The sequence below is a fragment of the Rhinolophus sinicus genome, linkage group LG02, assembly GCF_036562045.2.
Source record: "Rhinolophus sinicus isolate RSC01 linkage group LG02, ASM3656204v1, whole genome shotgun sequence".
Taxonomy (NCBI): Eukaryota; Metazoa; Chordata; class Mammalia; order Chiroptera; family Rhinolophidae; genus Rhinolophus; species Rhinolophus sinicus.
Genome location: NC_133752.1, coordinates 186,834,983 through 186,855,799, shown reverse-complemented (window position 1 = coordinate 186,855,799; position 20,817 = coordinate 186,834,983). Strand labels below are relative to the sequence as shown.

Below are 20,817 nucleotides of genomic sequence, written 5' to 3'. Positions count from 1 at the left end.
GCCATTTGGAAACACTGTCTTTAAAGCCAGGCTACAAGGGAAGCAACACAGTGGAGCGGTGAAGGGTAGTCCGAGCGCCCTGAGGCTAGCGCCAGCCCTGCCACACACTAGTTGTGGAACCCTGAAAAAGTTAGTCTCATTTTCCTCGTCTGTAAGCACCATGCTTGGGGCACAATCTCGGAGTCCAGACCCCCTAGGTTTGAACACTGGGCTCTATCATTTCCCAGAGGGCTGATGTGAGGGTTAAATGAGCTGATCTTATGTAAAGCACTTGAACTCTGCCTAGCACCTAGGAACTGCTCTTATTAAACTGCTCTTGTTGGCATCACCATCTGTAAAATGAGGACAGTGAACTTTGCCTCCCAGGGTTGGTGGGAGGACTCACTCAGAGAGGTACTGGGCGAAAGTGCAAAGTAAGAGCTCACTCGGTGTTAGCAGCTGGGGCACACGGAATGGGGCAGTTCACAGCCCTGGCTTCCTGCTCACCAACCCACGCAGTAAAGGGTTAATGCCTCCCAGAGCAGGAGGAAGGAGGAGAGCACGGGAGCTCGGTGGTCAGGACGAGCACATGCAGTACCCTGGTGAGGGGACAGGCACCCAGACCAGCAAATCTCAAGTAGAAAGGACATGGCACACTTGCTAATGGGTCTCTGGAGGACTCTGAAGGGGGTAAAAGAAGAGACTGGACCATGAGTGAAGGGAAAGGGACCCTCTTGCCACAGGCTGTTGACAATCAATTATCAAGTGGCTGAATACAAGCCAGCTCACTGTCAGGGCTGATCTGATTACTTGTGCAGAATGCATCACCTATTTAACTTGAACCTAAAGACACCGTGTTGAGCCTTATTCCACTGTGCATATGCCGGCGGCTACAAAAGAGCAGAAAGCAGCCAGTCTCTGCAATGCTCACCTTCAGCTGATAGCTACATCGTCTCAGAACCTGGATGACCCAGCCAATGGAATAACTGTTTCTCTTACCATTTTTCTACCTTTAAATTAAGGCAACCTGGGCCCAGAATTAAGTGTATGTGTCCTTTAAATACGTGAATAATAATGGATTCCACCCCCCACCCCACAGCCTACTTAGGGTCAACATGTCTCCATAATACACTCACCATTGAGGAAGACGAGAAACACGTTTGGGTAAGAGAGCTCTTCCCCACACAATAAATTCACATCTTCTACTCCCAGGTTACAGGCTAATTTAACAATGGGCCCATCTTCCATGTCAGTTGTGATATGTGTCATAAGGGCCAAGTTTTTAACCAAGCCACATGCCTAGAAAATAAAAGACAGTCATTTCTAAGAATGAACACTGGTAATACAAAGTACAGTTTGTATCTCAAAACAGTTCCCGCTTTGCTGATGGCAATGTAAAGCAGTATAACCTTGTGCGGAACACTTCGGCGATTCATACAAAATTTGGCGATTCTGTACAAAAATGTACGGACAGACCCTTTAACCCAGCGGAATTTATCCTCTAATAAAAAGCAAAGATAGAAATGTAGATTTAGCCACAGAAATGCTTAGCACAGTACTATATGAAATGGCCAACAATGGTGGCATCATAAATGCCATCCCCCAAAAGAAAATGATTGCGTAAATTGTTATTCCCAGACTACAGGACTCATGGTCATGAAGATGACATTGTATAAAAACAGTAAAGGAAAACACTGATAAATGTGAACTCGTGAAAATAGAAAAATTCTGGCCTGAAATGAGACAGTCTACAAAATCACTGGCCAGTGGTCTATAAAGCTTCCTGGTCATAAAAGGCAAAGAAAGACTGAAGAACTGCTCTAGATTAAGACACTAAGAAAGACTTGACAACTGAGAGCCATGTGTAATCCTGGATCAGAAAAAAGACAACAGTGCGACAACTGACAAAATCTGAATCGTTTATAGGTTACAGTACTATTATCAGTGTTAATTCATGCAGTTGGTAACTGCCATGGTTATGTAACATGTTCACATGGGGAATCTAGCTGGACGATTATGGAAATTCTTTGTACTATTCTTGTAACTTCTTTGTGTGTCTAAAATTATTACAAAATGAAAAGGAAATTTAAAAAATTTAAACTTCTATACAACCAAAAAAGTCAAAAACAAAAATAAACAAGCATGTAATACAGCAAACAGAGAAAAACACTGAGACACATGTGACACGTAAATATTATGCCCTCAATTCTTAAGAACCATCTGCTGTAGTGATGCACAAAATAGGTACTTTACCGAGGTCAGCTGAAGTAATCTCTGGGAAATTCAGTGTTTCAAAGCTCAAGATATACAATTATGCAAATCTGACAAGCTGCACAATTTTAGTGTGAATTTCCACATGGTTTAAGATAAATTAGGAGAAGAAGGATGATTTCTAAAAATCGTAACTGCATGAACTTCTATTTTTCCCCTCTCCTGAGTCATAAATTCCTACACTTTAGAACTTACATCTTTTACTTGTCATAATTAACTTTATTCATTCAGCATATATTTATGGGGCCTCTGTTCTGAACAAGGCTCTGTGCTAGGAGCCTGAGGTACAATGGTGAACCCGACAAACTTCCTTCCTCTGGAAGTTTACAATTTAGAATGAATAAAATCAAGTGAAACCAACAATGGTGAACATGGAGAAATGGCCATGACACAGGAAGTACTGGGCGCCATGGACGTAAACCCATTTATACTCCTTGGTTTAGTATGTAGATAATTGCTGGTATTTGCTATAGAAGTGAGTCGGAATCCACTTTAGGTCTTGGCCTATCTGCTCCTTGTTGGCTTCAACTGTGGCTATGATTTCCTCTAAGGACGCCTACAGAAAATAAGGAACTGCTGAAAAAGAGCTCCTTGTAAGCAAAGGTGAGGCAGCTCTCAGTTTTCCTTCACATTCTTATCCCCTCTCCATTGTATGGTTTGATTCTGGGGTTAACGAAACAGAGCCAGAAATTTGGACCCTATTTCTACTTAAGTGAGAGACTAAATCAAATGATTCTGCAGGTACTGATTCTGGAATGATGTCGTCCTGACAAGCAGCATTAATATTTATCTGCCAGATAAGTGGCTGACCCAAAAACCGATACGGCCTGGGGGAACAGCAGCGGAAGCAGAACACCATCAACAGGTATTTCCTCTGATATAAGACTCCTCGAGAACCTTACCTCTCCTTCAGGAGTGTCCGAAGGACAGAGCATTCCCCACTGAGATGGCTGGAGGGAGCGAGGACCACTCACTTTCCTTGTTTTTTCAAACTGGGAAGAGATTCTTGTCATCATGCCCAGTGCAGATATGTATGACAAGCGAGACAGCACTTGAGTCACACCTTGGCGGTCCATTTTAAATCTCTTTAGAGACCAATTTCCCTATAGAGAAAGGAAAGACATATGCTACCCCTGGTCATTCATATATTGCCTGACGCTTTACAGTTACTCTTGAGAAGTTCATCCTAGGAACTGCATGTTTATGAAATTAGAGCCATGAGGTATATTCAGAAATCAAAATGTCACAATTAAAATGAAAATTTAGCTAGGTCCCTCGCTGGGGCTTTCTAGGAATTTAATGACTATTACCTACATCTAGCAATTATCTCAGAATGCTTTGCTGTATCAACCTTATCACATCAAAGCAGTTATTTTCTGAAGAACTAATCACATCGCAAACAAGCCAGTTCAACTAGAGACTTCCATTGGAAGCAGTAAGCTAAGAAAGCATTAGCGATTTCTACACACATTTAAGGTAAAATCAACTTGAAACACAAAGATATAATTTCATGTTGGAATGTGCCATTGTTTGAATATCTTCTGAAGTTAGTCTTAATTAGAGGAAAATACAGCAACAGAAAAATGACTAATAGCAGTTATCAGGGATAACAAATAAACTGCAGGCTTCTTAATCAAGGCTAAATAAAAATTGCATATATATTCATATTAAGAAATATTATATATCCTCATGTCAGTCTTAAAATATTCATATAAAATAAACGTTGAACATTAAATTTACTTCATCTCCTATGCATTAAATATACTGTATTATATTAACTGTACTATTGTATAGTTGTATTCATTGCACACATTAAATATACTCAAGGATAACTTAAAGATTAAGGTTAGGAATTGTAATATGAATTAACAGTATAAAACAGTACACATAGAAAAGCAAAATAGAAAATGTCAAAAAAATGATATGATCTTTCTAATTTAAAAGTGAAAAAGTTAGATCCCAAGAGTTTCCTTGCCCCCTTTGCCAGTGAGGACACAGAAAAGATGGCCATCTATGAACGAAGAAGCAGCTATCCCTAGACATTGAATCTGCTGGCGCTTTGATGATGGACTTCCCAGCCTCTATAAATTGACCATGGAGGAAACTGAAAAAATGCCAAGAATGCTAGCGTGAAAAGATGAAGAGAAAACAGATCCCTGAGGACTTCACTTGGTTCAGGGATTGACCTATCCTGGACTCTTCCTTTTAACAACTATCAATATGTGTAAGAGTGGCTTTCAATATTGGAGTTAATGGAGCAAATCTGACTTCCAGAGATGTAACTCACATTATTGCTGAATCGTGTTTAATAAGGCCACAGCTGGAGGAAAAAAAAAGAAAAACAGGTACGCTATCTTCACTTCACAGTAGAAGGAATATAAAAGCTTATTTAAAAATTTTTTAAATGCTTTTTGTAATTTTTCATAAGTGACATTCAAAACTTTAAAAATAGATGAAAATAAATAAAAATTAAATGCTTGAAAACAAAGTGAAAAATTTACATCTGCTAAGCAGTGGTCCTTCATTTTGCTTTTGAGACTCTGATGAAAGCTATGATTGTTGTCTTGAGAAAAATGCATGTAGGACCATGAACACAAAATTTTAAATTCAATTTCAGGGGAGGACTTCTGGATCCCCAGTTTAAAACCTGTATAGTGAAACCTGCTAGGGTTTCAGAAGCAGACAAGGTGATCTGTTTAAATTAAAATATATGACTTTGGGGGTGCTCCATCAAAGTAAAGTTTAATCATTATTACAGTAAAGGTGTATCATTTCAGAGATTTGAGTTTTTGATAACGTGGAAAAGAGCTAAATTCTAGGAAGAAACTCTATCCATGACAAAGCAATGAAATAGAGCAAACCCATTTTTCACACAAGTTAACTTCTTATACTGCTTTTTCCATTAACTCCTTTTATACTCTGAGTAGGAATAAACCTTGTAGACTGACTTATGCCCAGAGAGTAACAGGTAAATAAGTATTCGGCACAGAACTAAAATGAGGTAGCCGCTGCTGGCAAACAAGAAGTAGATGGGGAGTGAAGCCAACATGCTCAGCAAGAGAATTTATTCCAGAATTCTGTAGGAGTATCACAAGAGGGAGAGAAAAGGAACAGACAAGGGATCTAAAACTGCTCCTCTGAGAACATTTATTTGTTGAAAATATTCTACTAATGGCCAACACTCACAGATTTTAGAAGCCATTTTAAATCTCTTTAGAGACCAATTTCCCTACAGAGAAAGGAAAGACATATGCTACAGATTGGGATACATCTGCAATAGGCGTACTACTGATTTTTCTAATAAGCAGTCTTCTCCGGGAGGTAAAGCGCTATCACTTAGGGGCAAAAGAATTCCTCCAAACAGCTATCATGACCTGAAAATCATGGGTCAGAAAGCAAGGAAAAGTAATTCCAACAGAAGTGTGTTCAAGTGCTCTCCAAAAGCTTCTCTTCACATATCCAGGGATCTGCTTTCAGACAAGTTTGGGCCACAGAAGTTTAATGCGCCTAAACAGGCACAAAGCCCTGATTCCCCAGAGGTCTATGTGTAGCTGTCACTGCACGGGCTGCTTACATAGACTCGCTGCACATTTATAAAGTCAAGTATTGCAGCAAGTCGGCCGCTCATTCTGTCATTGTTAAGGCAATCAACGTGTTACACTATACTATTCTTTTGTTGGGATAAAATCCCATCCATAAAACTAATTTTATGTCTGGCATACAACACGTGAACCAGACTTTATCAGATAGACCTACTGTTGTTATACTTTAAGAAAGGGAGCAAAAACCTATCTGATAACCCTTTATGAGCAGCCAGAGGCCCTGAATACACAGCAGCTGCCGAGGTCTGAATTTATCTCTCTGTGAAGAACAGCTGATAGCCCTTTGAGGAACATAAGCCTACAACGAAATGAAACATTTTGCATTGTGTTGGACAAAAGTTGTCATTAATAAACCTACCTGCAATATGCCCATTTTATTACAGAAAAAAATTGAGGAAAATATCCATGAAAAGAATGGCTATTAACAGTGAAACGAAAAGATTTTTCCTTTAGGTAAAGTATATCTATTTCCTTATTGCCTCGTATAACAGGAGCTATAATTTGGCAATAAAGTCATATAGTAACAAAATTCCTACTGATAGCATTTAAACTGTAGACCATCTTTCAAAGTAAAAAATCTGTGTAAGTATCTTTTAAAGGAAAAAATAAAAATTACACACACACACACACCAAGAGTGCCAAAAAAAATGTATACACATGACTTGTATTCATCTTTTGTTATCAGTATATATTAAGTATTAAATTTTAATAGTTCTTTTCCTTTCTTAAAATGTGTACACATTGTTTTGGCACCCTCTCTCTATATATACTTCACCTAAATTTTCAAAGTACTTTAAATTTCCATTTTACGGAACAGATTTACAAATAAGTTATAAAACTAAACACATGACTGAAGACTCACAGTAGAAATGGCGTTCACCATGCCGTTGGTAATCTGATCTTGACGCATGTGTTTCACAACATCAAACTGGGCTGCTCTTTGCTTAGGAATCACCTGATCTGCAATCTTCTTCATTTCAGAATTAAATTTTTTGAACAAATCTTCAAAAAGAAGAGATAAAAGCTAGAGAAAGAAAAGTATATGGTGAACTTTCAAAATGCATTAGCAGCTTATTTAATACATTTTAAGTCTTTATTAAACTGCAAAAAAAAATAATGGAGAAACTGCTTAAAAACGAAAAAAAATTTTAATTTACTTTGGTAAATATGTACTTTTCTATGTGCTTACCACTAAGCCAGTTATGGAGAATAAGAGCAAAGATAATGACATAATCTCTGCATTCAAAGTTATTTAATTTAGATGAGTCACTCTCAGACCTGAGATTTCACTGACAAGTGATCTAACTTTTAATTTTACAAATAAATATTATTAAAATCCCAAAAAGGGTTGGGGAGGGAAGCAGTATCATTAAAAAGTCTGACAACACTAAGGGTGCGTGCCATTTGGGCCTTCTTATATCACCGGTAAAAATATAAATTGGTACAAACACTAACAAAACAGTTTCCCATTATCTACCCATCCCCACGCCCTAACAGTTCCTCAAGTATATACCACAAAAATCAGCTAGCGATTACACTTTGGAGGGAAAGAATTACGATAAGGTGGGGGCATGTTGGAGGTGAGTGACTTTTAGAGTATTGAAACAATGGCAGGTTTATTCCACAACCATTTGTTAAGCTGAAATGTATATTTTATGCACTTTCCTACCTGCAATATTTCTCCATAAAAGGTTATAATACCTACTAATGACCCTGACATGATCTTATTTTTAAAAGGACATTTAACATCAAACAATGGCAAAGCAAATAATCTCAAAAGAAAAACCAAACACTAAATACAATTTGCTTGATAAAACGCACACCCTTCATCCTCACTTGTTACTCTCCAGACTAGTGAACACTGGACCACAGTCTCATACCACACCTCAGAACAGTGCCTGGGTGCAACAAGCCTAAATAAGCAGAGAATGATGTAAATGCAATACAGGCCAAAATGCAGTGTGAAACAAGATCATTCAGCCTATGCTAGATAAAACAACAACAACAGTCAAAGCCCCTACACTAAGATTACTGGGAAACAGGATTAGATCATAAATAGATGAATAACAGATGAATAACAGAAGGAAGGCAAAGATTTGGAAAGAGAATGGCAATCTTAAGAAAGACTTGTAAGTTCCACTTCCACTCAGGATGTATAAAGCCACAAGACAACACCCCCTCCCCACTCTCATAATTAAAAAAAAGAGAGATGAATCATCTACAAAATCATAAATTTCTTGACTCTTACAGAGAGGTAAGGTAGCAAGTGAACTGAACTGCAAAGAGTGATAAGCCTCTCCAAGGGGAGATGGCACACAGAACAAAGCAGACGTCTGCCATAAAAGAAAAAATCAGCTAAAATTGTAAGAACTTCTTAAATGCCAGATATGGGCTACCATGAAAGCTTAGAATCCTTCAGAGCCCCAGACACAAGAGGACCCACACTCACTCATAAGTTTTTTCCCATGAGTGCTCATGAAAGACTGGAGTAAAGCCTTAGAAAGAACAGAGAAGGACCCCTTTGTTGGAACAAGCTACAAAATCCTATGTACTTCCCTGACTTTCTCTCATGTGAAGCAAAACCATTAAGTTGTTGGAGAAGGGTCAGGAAACCCCTCAGCCGATGGTCCCAGGCAAAGGTAACCAGGTAACCTGCACTGAGAGAAGAGTAGAAGCAAAACTGTCTGTCCCTGAGGGTAGAAGAGGCATTCTCCTTGCACCCACCATAGGCCCTGCACCTGGTAAAAAGCAACAGCAGTCTGCTGCTGGAGGAAGGCCACTAATTCCAGGAAAAGGTACAAGGCCAGATACAAGAGGAGAAGCCAAAACCATCTTTCCCTGGGGCAGAAGCAGGAAACCTGCTTGGGCCAATGATCCTGCACTGATAGAAAGCAAGGGCCAGATACCACAGGGAAGGGCAGAAAACTGAAAGCTTTCCTTTACAAAATTGGGGAAAAGGAAGAATGCCCATTCTCATCACTCCTATTCAACATTATATTGTGGGTACCATTCATTGCAATAGGGGAGGAAAAATAAATATAATAGATATAGATATTGGGGAAAAAAAGAAATAAATGTGTCATTATTTGCAGATAACATGTTTATCCACATAGAAAATCCCAAAGAATCTTAAAGAAAATCCCTACTAGAAATCAATAAGTGAGTTAGCAAGCTTGGCAAGATACAAGGCCAATACACAAAAAGCATCTGTATCTAAAACATTGAGAGAAACTGAAGAAAATCTCAATAAGAGAGATATACTATGTTCGTGGATATGACTCAGTGTAATTAGATATCAATTCTCCCCAAATTGATCCATTCAAGTGCATTCTCAACAAAAAACTATCAGGCTTTTTAAAAAATGGAGATAGGAATTCTCAAATTTCCGTAAGATTGTTAAAACTCCTAAGTTTATAATGATAGGGGAAATAAACCTTCACTACTCACCTCTGGAGGAAATTAGAGAGCTAACACAATATTCTACAAATTAGTTTAAAAAAAAAAATCTACCAAGTATTTATACTGCCTTTTCCGTATAAATTATGTCTCAGGTCAATCAAGGAGATGCTAATGAAAATATTTTTTTATTGAAAGACTCCAACCAAAAAATATAGAAAGAATTAAACTATTAGAATATCACTATTTTGCATACCCTAATTAAATAATGGATAAAGGAATGATCAGCAGGAACAGCTAAATAAAACCACTAGGAAAAAAGTTGAAGGGAAACTTAAAAATGGATGAATCAGGGCCCCAAACACCTAAACCCAGGGATGAATTCCAATGGCACAAAAAGTAGATATAACCAAAATATTCCTCATTAAAAAAAAAGAAATGCCTTGAATAGGATCTAGCCTCTGAATATAACTACTGGTTTACAAGTAATTTAGAAGACAGAGGAATATACATGTTAAGATACCATGGGAATACCATCATGTAGGAATCCATAATGTAGAAAATTCTTTAGGATAAGCACTCCAGTTTTATACACACACACACACACACACACACCCTCTAGTTCAAAAGGCATTTAAGAGACATATCAACTGAACGCAACATGAGAGACATGTTTGAATCCTACTTGAACAATCATACTGTAAACAACAATATTCACAAGGAAATCAGGGAAATTTGAAGAAATAATGTATCCTTGATATTAAGCAATTATCCTTTAAAAATTTTAGATGTGAAAATTGTGATAATTTTTTTAAAGTCATACGTTTAGAGATACATTTTAAAGTATTTCCAGGATGTGATTTGATATCTGAGATATTGAAATGATTTGACAGCTCAGATTTCTTTAAACAACCCAACTGATGGAATGGAGGTAGTGGGAGAAGTTGAGGCGGGTACAGATAGAAAAGAATGACTTCTATTGATAATAATTAAAGCTGTATGATGGACATGTGGGCCCTAACTTTATTAGTTAATTTTATTTTTAATATTTAATATTAATTATTTTAATAACTGATCCTAGTTTTGTATATGTTTAAAATTTTGTACATGTTTGAAGATTTTTTTACTGAAAATTGACAGACTAATCCTAGACTTTATATGGAAAAGCTAAGACGCTAAAATAGCCAAGACACTCCTGAAAAGGTGAGTGAACTGAAGAATGCACAGACAAACTGACCAGTGGGGCAGAACAAAGAGTCCAGACACAAACCCACACTTATATTAAAAGTTGTTACATGATAGAGGTGGCATTTCTGATCAGTGAGGAAATAAAAGACTATACAATAAATGGTGCTGGGACAACTTGTAATTCATTTGAAAAACAAATGAAATTGGATTCCTTACTTCATTCCATACACAAAAACCCATTTCAGATGACTAAAGAACAAATACCAAAGGCTTAAGTTTGAAATATAAAAAAGCACTATTTAGTAAAAAAAAGTTAACAAAATTGACTATAATTAAAATTACACATTAAAAGATCCCATAAAGTTTAAAAAATAAAAAGAATTCAGACTGGGAGAAGATATCAGCAACACATAACTGACAAAAAATTAGGATCCAAAATATACAAAAAATCTTGAAACCAATAAGGAAAAGTCAACAACCCCAATGTCATTTCAAAGAAGGAAAAACAGAAATGGTCAATAAGCATATGAAAAAGAGGTTGAACCTCATTAGTAATAAAGAAAATGCAAATTAAGACCACAAAGAGATGCCACTTTACATCCACTAGATAGAAAAAAATTTAAAAGTCTGATACTAAGTCACAGCATGGAGATCATCAGCAACTCACATACAATGCAATGTACAAATACTAGGGAAACTAGTTTAACATTCTCCAGTTCAACTGAAGATTTAACTTGACTCCGTGACGAGGCAATCCTATTTGTAGAAACTCTTGAATTGGGCACCAGAAGATGTAAGAATGTTAATATTTTTTTAAAAAGGGAAATCATACAAAGGCCTTGATTGGTAGAATGGATAAAGTGGTATTTATCATATATGTATCATATCTTTACACAATGGAATATAATACAAAAATGAAAGTGAACTACAATGACATGCAATACAGATGAATCTTAAAAACAACATTGAGTGAATAAAATAGCTGCAGAAAAATGTGTACAATATGAATCTATTTTTATAAAACTCAAAAACAAGCAAAACTTACATTGTAATATTTGAAAATTAAATGCTGTAATAAAAAATAAGTGCACAAATTCAAGATAGTGGGGAAAGGAAGAATAGAGTAAGGAAAAAGTATATAAGTTAATGAAATGTTATTAATAATGGTCAATTGTTAAGAATTACATAAGCTGGGTAGTGGATTTGAGGGTTTAGTTGTACCCTTCATAACTTATATATTATGAAAGATTTTTATTTATTTTTATTTATTTATTTTTAAGGGGAATAGGATTTTACTGGGGAACAGTGTGTACTTCCAGTACTTTTTTCCAAGTCAAGTTGTCCTTTCAATCTTAGTTGTGGAGGGCGCAGCTCAGCTCCAGGTCCAGTTGCCGTTGCTAGTTGTAGGAGGCACAGCCCACCATCCCTTACGGGAGTCGAAACCCGGCAACCTTGTGGTTGAGAGGACGTGCTCCAACCAAGTGAGCCATCTGGGAGGCAACTCAGCTAAAGGTGCCGTATTCAATCTTAGTTGCAGGGGCCAGAGCCCAGCATCCCTTGCGGGAATCGAGGAATCGAACTGGCAACCTTGTGGTTGAGAGCCCACGCTCCAACCAACTGAGCCATCTGGGAGCTCAGCGGCAGCTCAGCTCAAGGTGCCGGGTTCAATCTTAGTTGCAGGGGGCGGAGCCCACCATCCCTTGCGGGACTCGAGGAATTGAACTGGCAACCTTGTGGTTGAGAGCCCACTGGTCCATGTGGGAATCGAACCAGCAGCCTTCGGAGTTAGGAGCATGGAGCTCTAACCGCCTGAGCCACTGAGCCAGCCCCCAAGATTTTTATTTTTAAAGTTAAAAATTATATAATAAAAATTCAATATTTTACCATAGTGACATCTAAAACAGTGTAACCATGAAAAACAAATCAATGGGCTGGAATAATAAAAACAGACTAGGATGGTTGTTTCCAGAATTGGTGGAGTAGCTCCATCAGATGGACTTGCCTGCTGATAATAATGATAAACTCTGGACAAATATTAAAACTATTTGAAGGCACTGGAGAATGTCCAAAAGCAGGCAGAAACAGGAGGAATGCTGACACTTATCAAAAGTGACTGGCACTGAATGCATTTCCTGTTTTTAAGGCTTTTCAACTAAGGGCAGGACACATTGTCAAAACGGGTTCAAACTGCATTGAGAAGCGAAAACTCGGAGAGACCCGGTTTTACTGGATTGAAGAACCAGACGAGAAAGATCGGAGCCACTACAGTAGCTGGAAAGTGAGGGGAATTCACAAAAAGGAGAGAACCACAGAATACCCCCCAATTATGTAGATAAACTTTGCCCAAATCTCTAGCTGACTCCTTGAGACACATTGAGACATGTGGCCCATGTCCCCCCACTGTTCCAAATCTGGGCAAAGGTTCTGCCTGCTTGGTCCAATAAAGAAAGTGCAGCTGTGACTTTTAAGACGAGGCCATTCAGGCGATGCAGGTTCCGTCTTGCTCATGGGAAACTCTCACGCGGCGTCCTGGTCATTCTGATGCCACAACCCTGGAAGGGCCGGGTCCTCGCTGAGCCCAGCCTTCCAGCCCTCCCCACTTGGCTCCAGCAGAGCACCACCAAGGGACCTCCATCAACACACCATGCGAAACAGCCGAGTCCTGCTTGATTCCTGACCCACTAAATTGTGAGATATAACGAAATGCTTGTCGTTTTAAGCCACTGTTTTGGGATAGCTTGCAAAGCAGCAGTAGATAACCAGAACACCATTTATATAAAGCTTGCAAAACTGAATAGGTGGGTTATTACAAGTAAATCGCAGGCATATTTCTTCAATGATCAAATATAATATTATAAATACTTAAATTCCCCTGCAAAATTGTTAGTTTTCCCCCCTTTGTAAGCATTTTATTTCCTTTAAAGAAAAAGGGAAAAGCTCAATATATCTGTAATCTAAGTAAACTAACAAAACAATAAAGTAATATTGGGGGGAGGTATTATATATACACTACTTATCTACTTAAAGAGGAATTCTGAAATTCAGTGTAATCTTATAAGCTAAAGCTTTTCCAAATTCCATACTGACTATATTCTTGAATGTTTATTACCCACGGGTAGTTTTTTTGACTCATAATGAAGATACGACTATATTCAAGGCAAATGAGTCTTCTCTTCTAGCTACTACTGAAGCAGACTTTCCTAAGTGGAATATGACGTTACACTTTTCCCTTAAGTTAGACATGTCCTTCCACTTTTCTACTATATAAAATCAACTTTGCAGCCAGGAAAGCCAGGATCCTGAACTTGAATTTACCATGTCAGAAGTGCTCTAAAAAGAAAACTTCCTCCTCTGAGAGCTTAATCCTTTCTTCCACTCAGACTGAGCAGTTTCACTCAAGGAAAGAAAGACTATGGGAATGGAAGCAGGTGCAGAGGGGTGAGAAGGCTGCTGTCCATTACAGCAACTTCCTGTGGAAACTGGCAAGAGGAACTTGAATAAGCATCCTGAACAGAAGCAAATGCCCTTAACTTAAACCACAAAAGCTCAGCTCTATTTTAATTAGTCCCTTACACTTTTATTAGACTTTTTGTGTCTCAAATTATGACAAAGTGTTTTTGAATCCCAGCTGAATTTGTTGTAGCCCCCTGATTCAAACACAAGGAAATGCCCCTGGTACTAAACAAGTAAAAAGAGCATACTCAACAGAACAACTGCCTCGTTAATAAATTTCTCCACCCCAAAATTTTCAATTTAAGAGAAATCATGTTCTCCAGTTCACAGAGCAGTGAGACGCTACAAGGCCAAGTCACACAACAAGCCACATTATTTAGGTCAAGAGTGAAGTGGTTGGAAGGGATGGAATGCTGGTGATAATATTCAATACCTTTCATTGCTAGTATGAGGCATTGCAGCCTGCTTAAGACAGGAGCACGAAAGAGCACATTACATGTACGGAAAAAATGCTGACAGCTCATCAATTGATTTTCAATGAAAATGCTAAAAAAAATTAATAAAGAAGTTAAGCTGCTGAAATACAGTTTCACCAATTAGCTTAATGTCAGAGAATTCTAATTAGGCGTCTTGAGATTGCTATTTAGTGTTTAAGCCTTCCGAGTGCCAAATTCTCCTTTTCACACAAACTGGTTGCAAAATTAAAGACATTAGGCAGCCTTAATTACATTATCAGAACAGCTGGGATTAGGCAATCTCTGAAGTCAAGACGGCATTCTTTTGTCACAGGGTGGAAATCCCTGGCTTTCCAGGGTGCCGGATTTTGGTGCCGTTCCATATCTCACCCATACAAAGCAAGCTGCATTAGAAACAAAAAATTTGCAGACAAAGAATAGAGTAATGCTCAGCAAATAATGAACACATTACTGAAAAATAAAAGGTAGGTGAAAAGATTAAGCCTGAAATCGGTAGGTTTTACTAACACCTCTACTGGCGGCTGGCCGGCCAGACCTCAGGTGGCAGAAAGACTGAGGGAAAGCTCTGTGGACCGGCTTGGCCCGTGGATACAGCTCCGTTATCTAAAGCTGAAGCACATTTATGCTCCCTCATCCCTTGGGGTGGGAAATTAGCAGCTATTGTTTTTACATGATTTTGCAAACACAATGCCTTTTATGTCTTTACATTGTTTATAAAGTGATGTTTTCTTGCACATGGGAACTCTCTTTTTAATTTTAACTTTTTAAGCAACAGGATAGTTTCTCCTCTCCCATCTCCTGACATCATTAGTCTAAACAACCAACTTTTTTTTTTAATGGACTCATTTCACAGCATGATTTTTTCCAATTAGAAAACTTTAAACATTGGGCTTGGTGGTGGTAGGGATACCCATAATCCCCTGAACAGTGGTCAATATGAAGGTGGCCAAAAACCCACCTGCTAGCATCAGCCATTAACCAAGCAGAACTTCCCAAGTATGCAGACATTAATTTTTTCCCCAAATCTAAAATTGCTATAATTTTTAAATTCCAGTTTTTAAAATTTTAGTTGTGGTAGTATCTACTGCTATCATCCCAATTACCATCATCTGTCACCTGAAATACTGCCATGGCCTCCTAATTGGTCCATTCCTGGCCTGTTTATCTCCGAATCAGAGCTTTCTAAACTGAAAATCAGGTTGTGCCACTTCTCTGATTAAAACTCTCCAATGGTTTTCCACTGCATGTGAAACTAAATCCGAACCCCTTCCATGGCCTACATACGAGTTCCCCAATGCCACCTCTCACCACCCACACGCCATGCGTGCCAGCCACACTGATCCTCTTCCAGTTCCCCCAACACCGGAACTGCCTGGGGTGTATGCCCTTGCTAGGGGCTCTCGCTGGAATGCACTTCCCAAGGTGGCATGAGACTGGCTTCTCCTCATTCAAGACTTAGCTGGAAAGTGTGAAGGCTCAGCTTAAAATACATCACTTTCAAAGAGATCTTTCCTGACGATCCTAACACCCTTTCCCCCACAAACACCCCAACTCTCTCTCTAATATTAGTCTGTTTTTGGTTTTCCATAGTGGAAACACTATGAATATCTAACATTATCATATTTATTTAGTTTACTTGTTCGTTGTTTGTCTCCCCTACTAAACACACACTCTGAGAACAGGTGCCTCATAAAGTCTCTGTCACTATTGTATCTGGGGTGCAGGGTACTTTATCCTGGGATGGAGAGATGAGTGTAAGTGGTCCCTTCCCTCAATGCGCTTACAGTCTAAAGGGGGAAAGAAGCATGCAGGTAAGACTTATGCAGTAATTCAGCATATAAATAAAACCCTGAACAAAGTGCTATTGGCATTTGGAAGACAGAACAACTAACTACTCCTGGGGTTCACAGATGACTTCAGAGAGGGAGACTCAAAGAATGAATGGGTATGAGCTTCTCACTAAGGAGAGGGTGAGGGGAGATGAGGGAGTGGAGACTTTGGCAAGTGACACAACCAAAGGCATTGCAGGATGAAGGAGCATGGTGGTGTATTGGGGGAAGATGTAAGTGGCTCGCCTTGGTGTGAGATCAGGCTGAAAAGGTGCACGGGGACAAGATCATCAGGGACCCCAGGAGCCCTGCTGGAGTCTACACGTCGTTCTATAGAGCAGTCAACTGTGTTTATGAATTCCACAGAGGGGCTCGGGGGAAGGGCAAGTAGGCAGAGCAACAAGCCCTTATACCCCACCTCGACCAGAGGGGCTCAACTTTTATCTGTTTTAATATTGGGATGTGAGTAAGAGTTCATGCTTTCAGAACCTCGAAACCCATATCTGAAGCTCAGGTCTGCTGAGGAATGCTCCTGGGAAGTGGACCCATATTTCACCTAATCTCACAGTAAATGCTCAGAAATCTGTTGGGATTGCTTTCCACTAAGTGAACAGGCAGGCACCTGGCCAGAGCTTCCAGAACAGACAGATGGGAGGGGCAGCTAAGAATCGGAGACGGCACGTGGATTCAAACATACTAGTGCTGTGTTCACTCTTGTGTTGGGACATGTGAATATTTGTTTTATGAGTCTTAAATACACAAACACACATATACATTACATGTAGTCTTATATGCATGAAGTTTTTCATAACTAAAAAGCACAGCACAAAAGCAGGCATATGTCAATTTCTGTAGCAACACTACACATTTAACTGATTAAATCCCTCCTTAAGTAAGAGCACTTGGCAGTGATGGCCATGCAACATTCACAGACATACTGCTTGAATATCTCTTTCATACTAATGAAGACAAATTGTTCCTTTATATGATTTCTTCTAAAATTGCAAAGCCTGACTCCAAACTTGTCCCTGACAAAGAAGGCCCACAAAACTTAGCATAAATTCACACATAGGCCTCAATGTCTGCAAGCCAAGAGTTTCCAATAGTACAAGTTTAAAATGCCAGTTAATAAAGATACTCGTACACACATAAAGGTCTCTGGAAGGATAGAGAACAGGAAGGAAAAAGTAACTGTTACTGGGGAGGGGAACTAGGGAACTGGGTTAGATGGGAAGGGAGGTCAGAAGTGGGAGAAAGACTCACTTCATTGTCAAATTTCTTGTAATTGTTTGAAATTCTTTTTACTATGTTAATATGTCATTTTTGAAAAGCATTTTTACTGTGTATTATGATTTGTTTTTTAATATCTGCTATTTTATAATGCTTTATTTACTTTTACATTACTTATTAAAAAATCATAACAGCTTTTGTAAAAACTAAAAATACTTGTTTCAATTGGTAAGACAAATAACCAAGAGAATGGAAATGTAGCATCTTACAGCCCAGCCATGATGGAAAGAACTAAAAAGAATAGTTCAGCTGTTTGTTGCAAGGAGACAGGATTCAGAGGTTTACAGTCAAGTTTAACCTTAAAACAAAAGCCAGAACACTCTTCAGAGGAATAAAACAGAATCTAGAGTCTCTACAATTCATCATCCACAATGTCCATTAGGATACAATCCAAGATATTAGACACATGAAGTAACAGGAAAACATGACCCATACTCAAGAGAAAAGCTATTGAAGAGATTGATCCTAAAATGATGGAGATGTAAAAATTAGCAGATCAAGATTCTAAAGTAGCTATTAAAATTCAAGGATTTTGATGAAAATATTATTGTGAAGTCTCAGTAGAAAAACAGAGATATAAAAATACCCAAATGAGGGCCAGCCCGGTGGCTCAGGCGGTTGGAGCTCCGTGCTCCTAACTCCGAAGGCTGCCAGTTCGATTCACATATGGGCCAGTGGGCTCTCAACCACAAGGTTGCTGGTTCAACTCCTCAAGTCCCGCAAGGGATGGTGGGCTCCGCCCCCTGCAACTAAGATTGAACACAGCACCTTGAGCTGAGCTGCCGCTGAGGTCCCGGATGGCTCAGTTGGTTGGAGCGCATCCTCTCAACCACAAGGTTGCCCGTTTGACTCCCGCAAGGGATGGTGGGCTGCGCCCCTGCAACTAGCAACAGCAACTGGACCTGGAGCTGAGCTGTGCCCTCCACGGCTAAGACTGAAAGGACAACAACTTGAAGCTAAACGGCACCCTCCACAACTAAGATTGAAAGGACAACAACTTCACTTGGAAAAGAGTCCTGGAAGTACTCACTGTTTCCCAATAAAGTCCTGTTCCCCTTCCCCAATAAAAATCTTAAAAACAAAAAAAGAAACAAAAACGAAAACCCAAATGTAATTTCTAGAACTGAAAATACAATATCAAAACTAAAAAATTAATTGGATGACTGTAACAGCATATGAGAGATGACATAAGTAAGTAAACCTGAAAGTAGATCAATCGAATTAGCTAATCTGAAGAACAGAATAAAATTGAAAAGAAAATTAACAGAACCTCAATATCAATGGGCCTAACAGTATAATTGGAGTCCAAAGGAGAATAGAAAATAGTATAAAAAAGACAGTTGAAGAATTAAAGCCTGAAAATTTCTCAAATTTGGTGAAGGACATAAATTTATAGATTAAGAACTTAGTGAACCCTAAGCAGGACAGCAACAGAGACCACCATACCAAGGCACTTCTTTAAAACCAAAGATAAAGAGAAAATATCAACAGCAGCTAGGTCTATATTCTAGCACTTTGATTTAAAGGCAATTTCTGATTTAAATGCTGAAACATGAAGTTTTGAAGACTTTTAGATGCTTGCTACCCAGTTAAAAGGGGTACACAGTCTCAAAATAAGATATAATTTATCAGTTAGACTTGAAATGAGATCAGAGACGTCTTCACTAACTCACTTCCACTATAGTATCAAAAAAGTTAGGGCATTGTTTACTGTCTCTTTTTCTCTCACTAAACTATTAGAACTAAGAGAAAAGGGATCTTTCTATGTCTTATTCCCCCTGCATCTCCACTTTCTAGAACTATGCCTGCCATATGACAGGAGTTTAATATTTGTAAACTGAGTAAATGATATTATTGAAAGTCATTATTTCATTTTCTACATTACATAGAATGAGGGCAAACATCTCAACAAAAGATATAATACAGGTAACATATTAGTAACATATTTAAAAAATTAAAATAAGAGTTTTCATAGTTAAAGAAAATCTTAGAAATAGTAGGCCACGTGTGAAATGTTTATACCACATTTTGCTGTGTATAATGCGCTCCCATGTATAATACGCACCCATGTTTTTGGCCCAAAGTTTCAGGGAGAAAAATTTTTCGTTTTAATTTTTTAATTCAAATTTTTATTTGTTTACATCTAGGTACTTGCTTTTTGTATTATAAAGGAATTTTAGCATTTATTTTTTAACATGGTACAAGAAATTTTATGTAACAAATAATTATAAAACACAATAACAGATACAAGGTACAAGAAATTTTATGTACCAGTAACAAATTTATGATATTTACCCATGGTAGAAGGCCAAGAACTCTTCGTCATTGCAAGTTCGTCAAAAGTTCAAAAAAACCGATTATCATATTCCAGGGTATTATTTTGCATATGGGTATCATTATTGATTTCTAAAGTTACACTTTTAACTCAGAAGCACAAATAAAAGAATTAAAAACATTTATAGCGATATGGAATTAGTATTACCCATGTATAATGCATATCCTTATTTTTCCCTCACAAATTTGGGCAAAAAAATTGCACATTACACACGGCAAAATACGGTACTTCAAATATATGCAAACTATATTCCATTCAACTATCTCTTCCCATCTAAAATTAATACCAAAATAATTTGTATTAAAGAAAATAAGATTTTACACATAAAATAATTAAATCACCTGTCCTGCCAACTCCAATCGCTTGTTACCATAATAGTCTCTGTCATCAACTTTATTGTCTCCTTGGGCCAGAATTACTCTTCGCACCATCACTGCAGTGTAGATACATTTGGCTCGGAAATTGAATTCTTTAACCTGTAATTTAGAAATCAGAGAACATTTCTGAGACAACGCACATTAAAATTTAAGGTGCCTCAAGAAAAGAACCACTGTTACAATATTTAAATAAAAAGATAATGAATTGTTGTGATTCTCTCTAGTCAAAGAAATTCAACTAGTCTATAAACTTTCCTGAGGTAAGATGGTAAGTTTTCAACTTTGTACATTACCTGTGGTAGCTTTTCTTCAAAGATGACTACCATCAACTCCTTCCCTCCCTATGTTTCATGTCGCTGCTTTAAGAATCCATCACCTGCTTTGTGTTGGCCTGTAAATTAGCAGTTTCCACTTTCCTCTCTTAGTCCTAAAGTACCATGTGAGAAGTCCAGGACACTGCTGGGGCTGGAGGGGCTACTTGGAAAAGCACTGAGGAGCCAGAGATATGTCTGAGGAAGCCATTTCGGATGGGCAGCCCAGTCAAGCTTTCGAATGACTCCAGCCTCCTCTGCTACCTGTCTGCGACTTCATGAGACCCAAGGTAAGAAACCCCATCTCTCA

The 20,817-nt window shown here is 38.3% G+C and overlaps 1 protein-coding gene across 1 annotated transcript in view; it reads right to left on the bottom strand.

Moving 5' to 3' along the window:
• POLR3B (RNA polymerase III subunit B) overlaps positions 1-20,817 on the bottom strand; it is a 111,528-nt gene that overhangs the window by 54,584 nt on the left and 36,127 nt on the right. Inside the window, exons 12-15 of the mRNA XM_019728448.2 lie at positions 20,161-20,295; positions 6,715-6,876; positions 3,153-3,353; positions 1,116-1,278 (exon numbers count right to left, since the gene is read on the bottom strand). Of these exons, the coding sequence (XP_019584007.2) occupies positions 1,116-1,278; positions 3,153-3,353; positions 6,715-6,876; positions 20,161-20,295 (661 nt within the window). The remainder of the gene's footprint in view (positions 1-1,115; positions 1,279-3,152; positions 3,354-6,714; positions 6,877-20,160; positions 20,296-20,817) is intronic.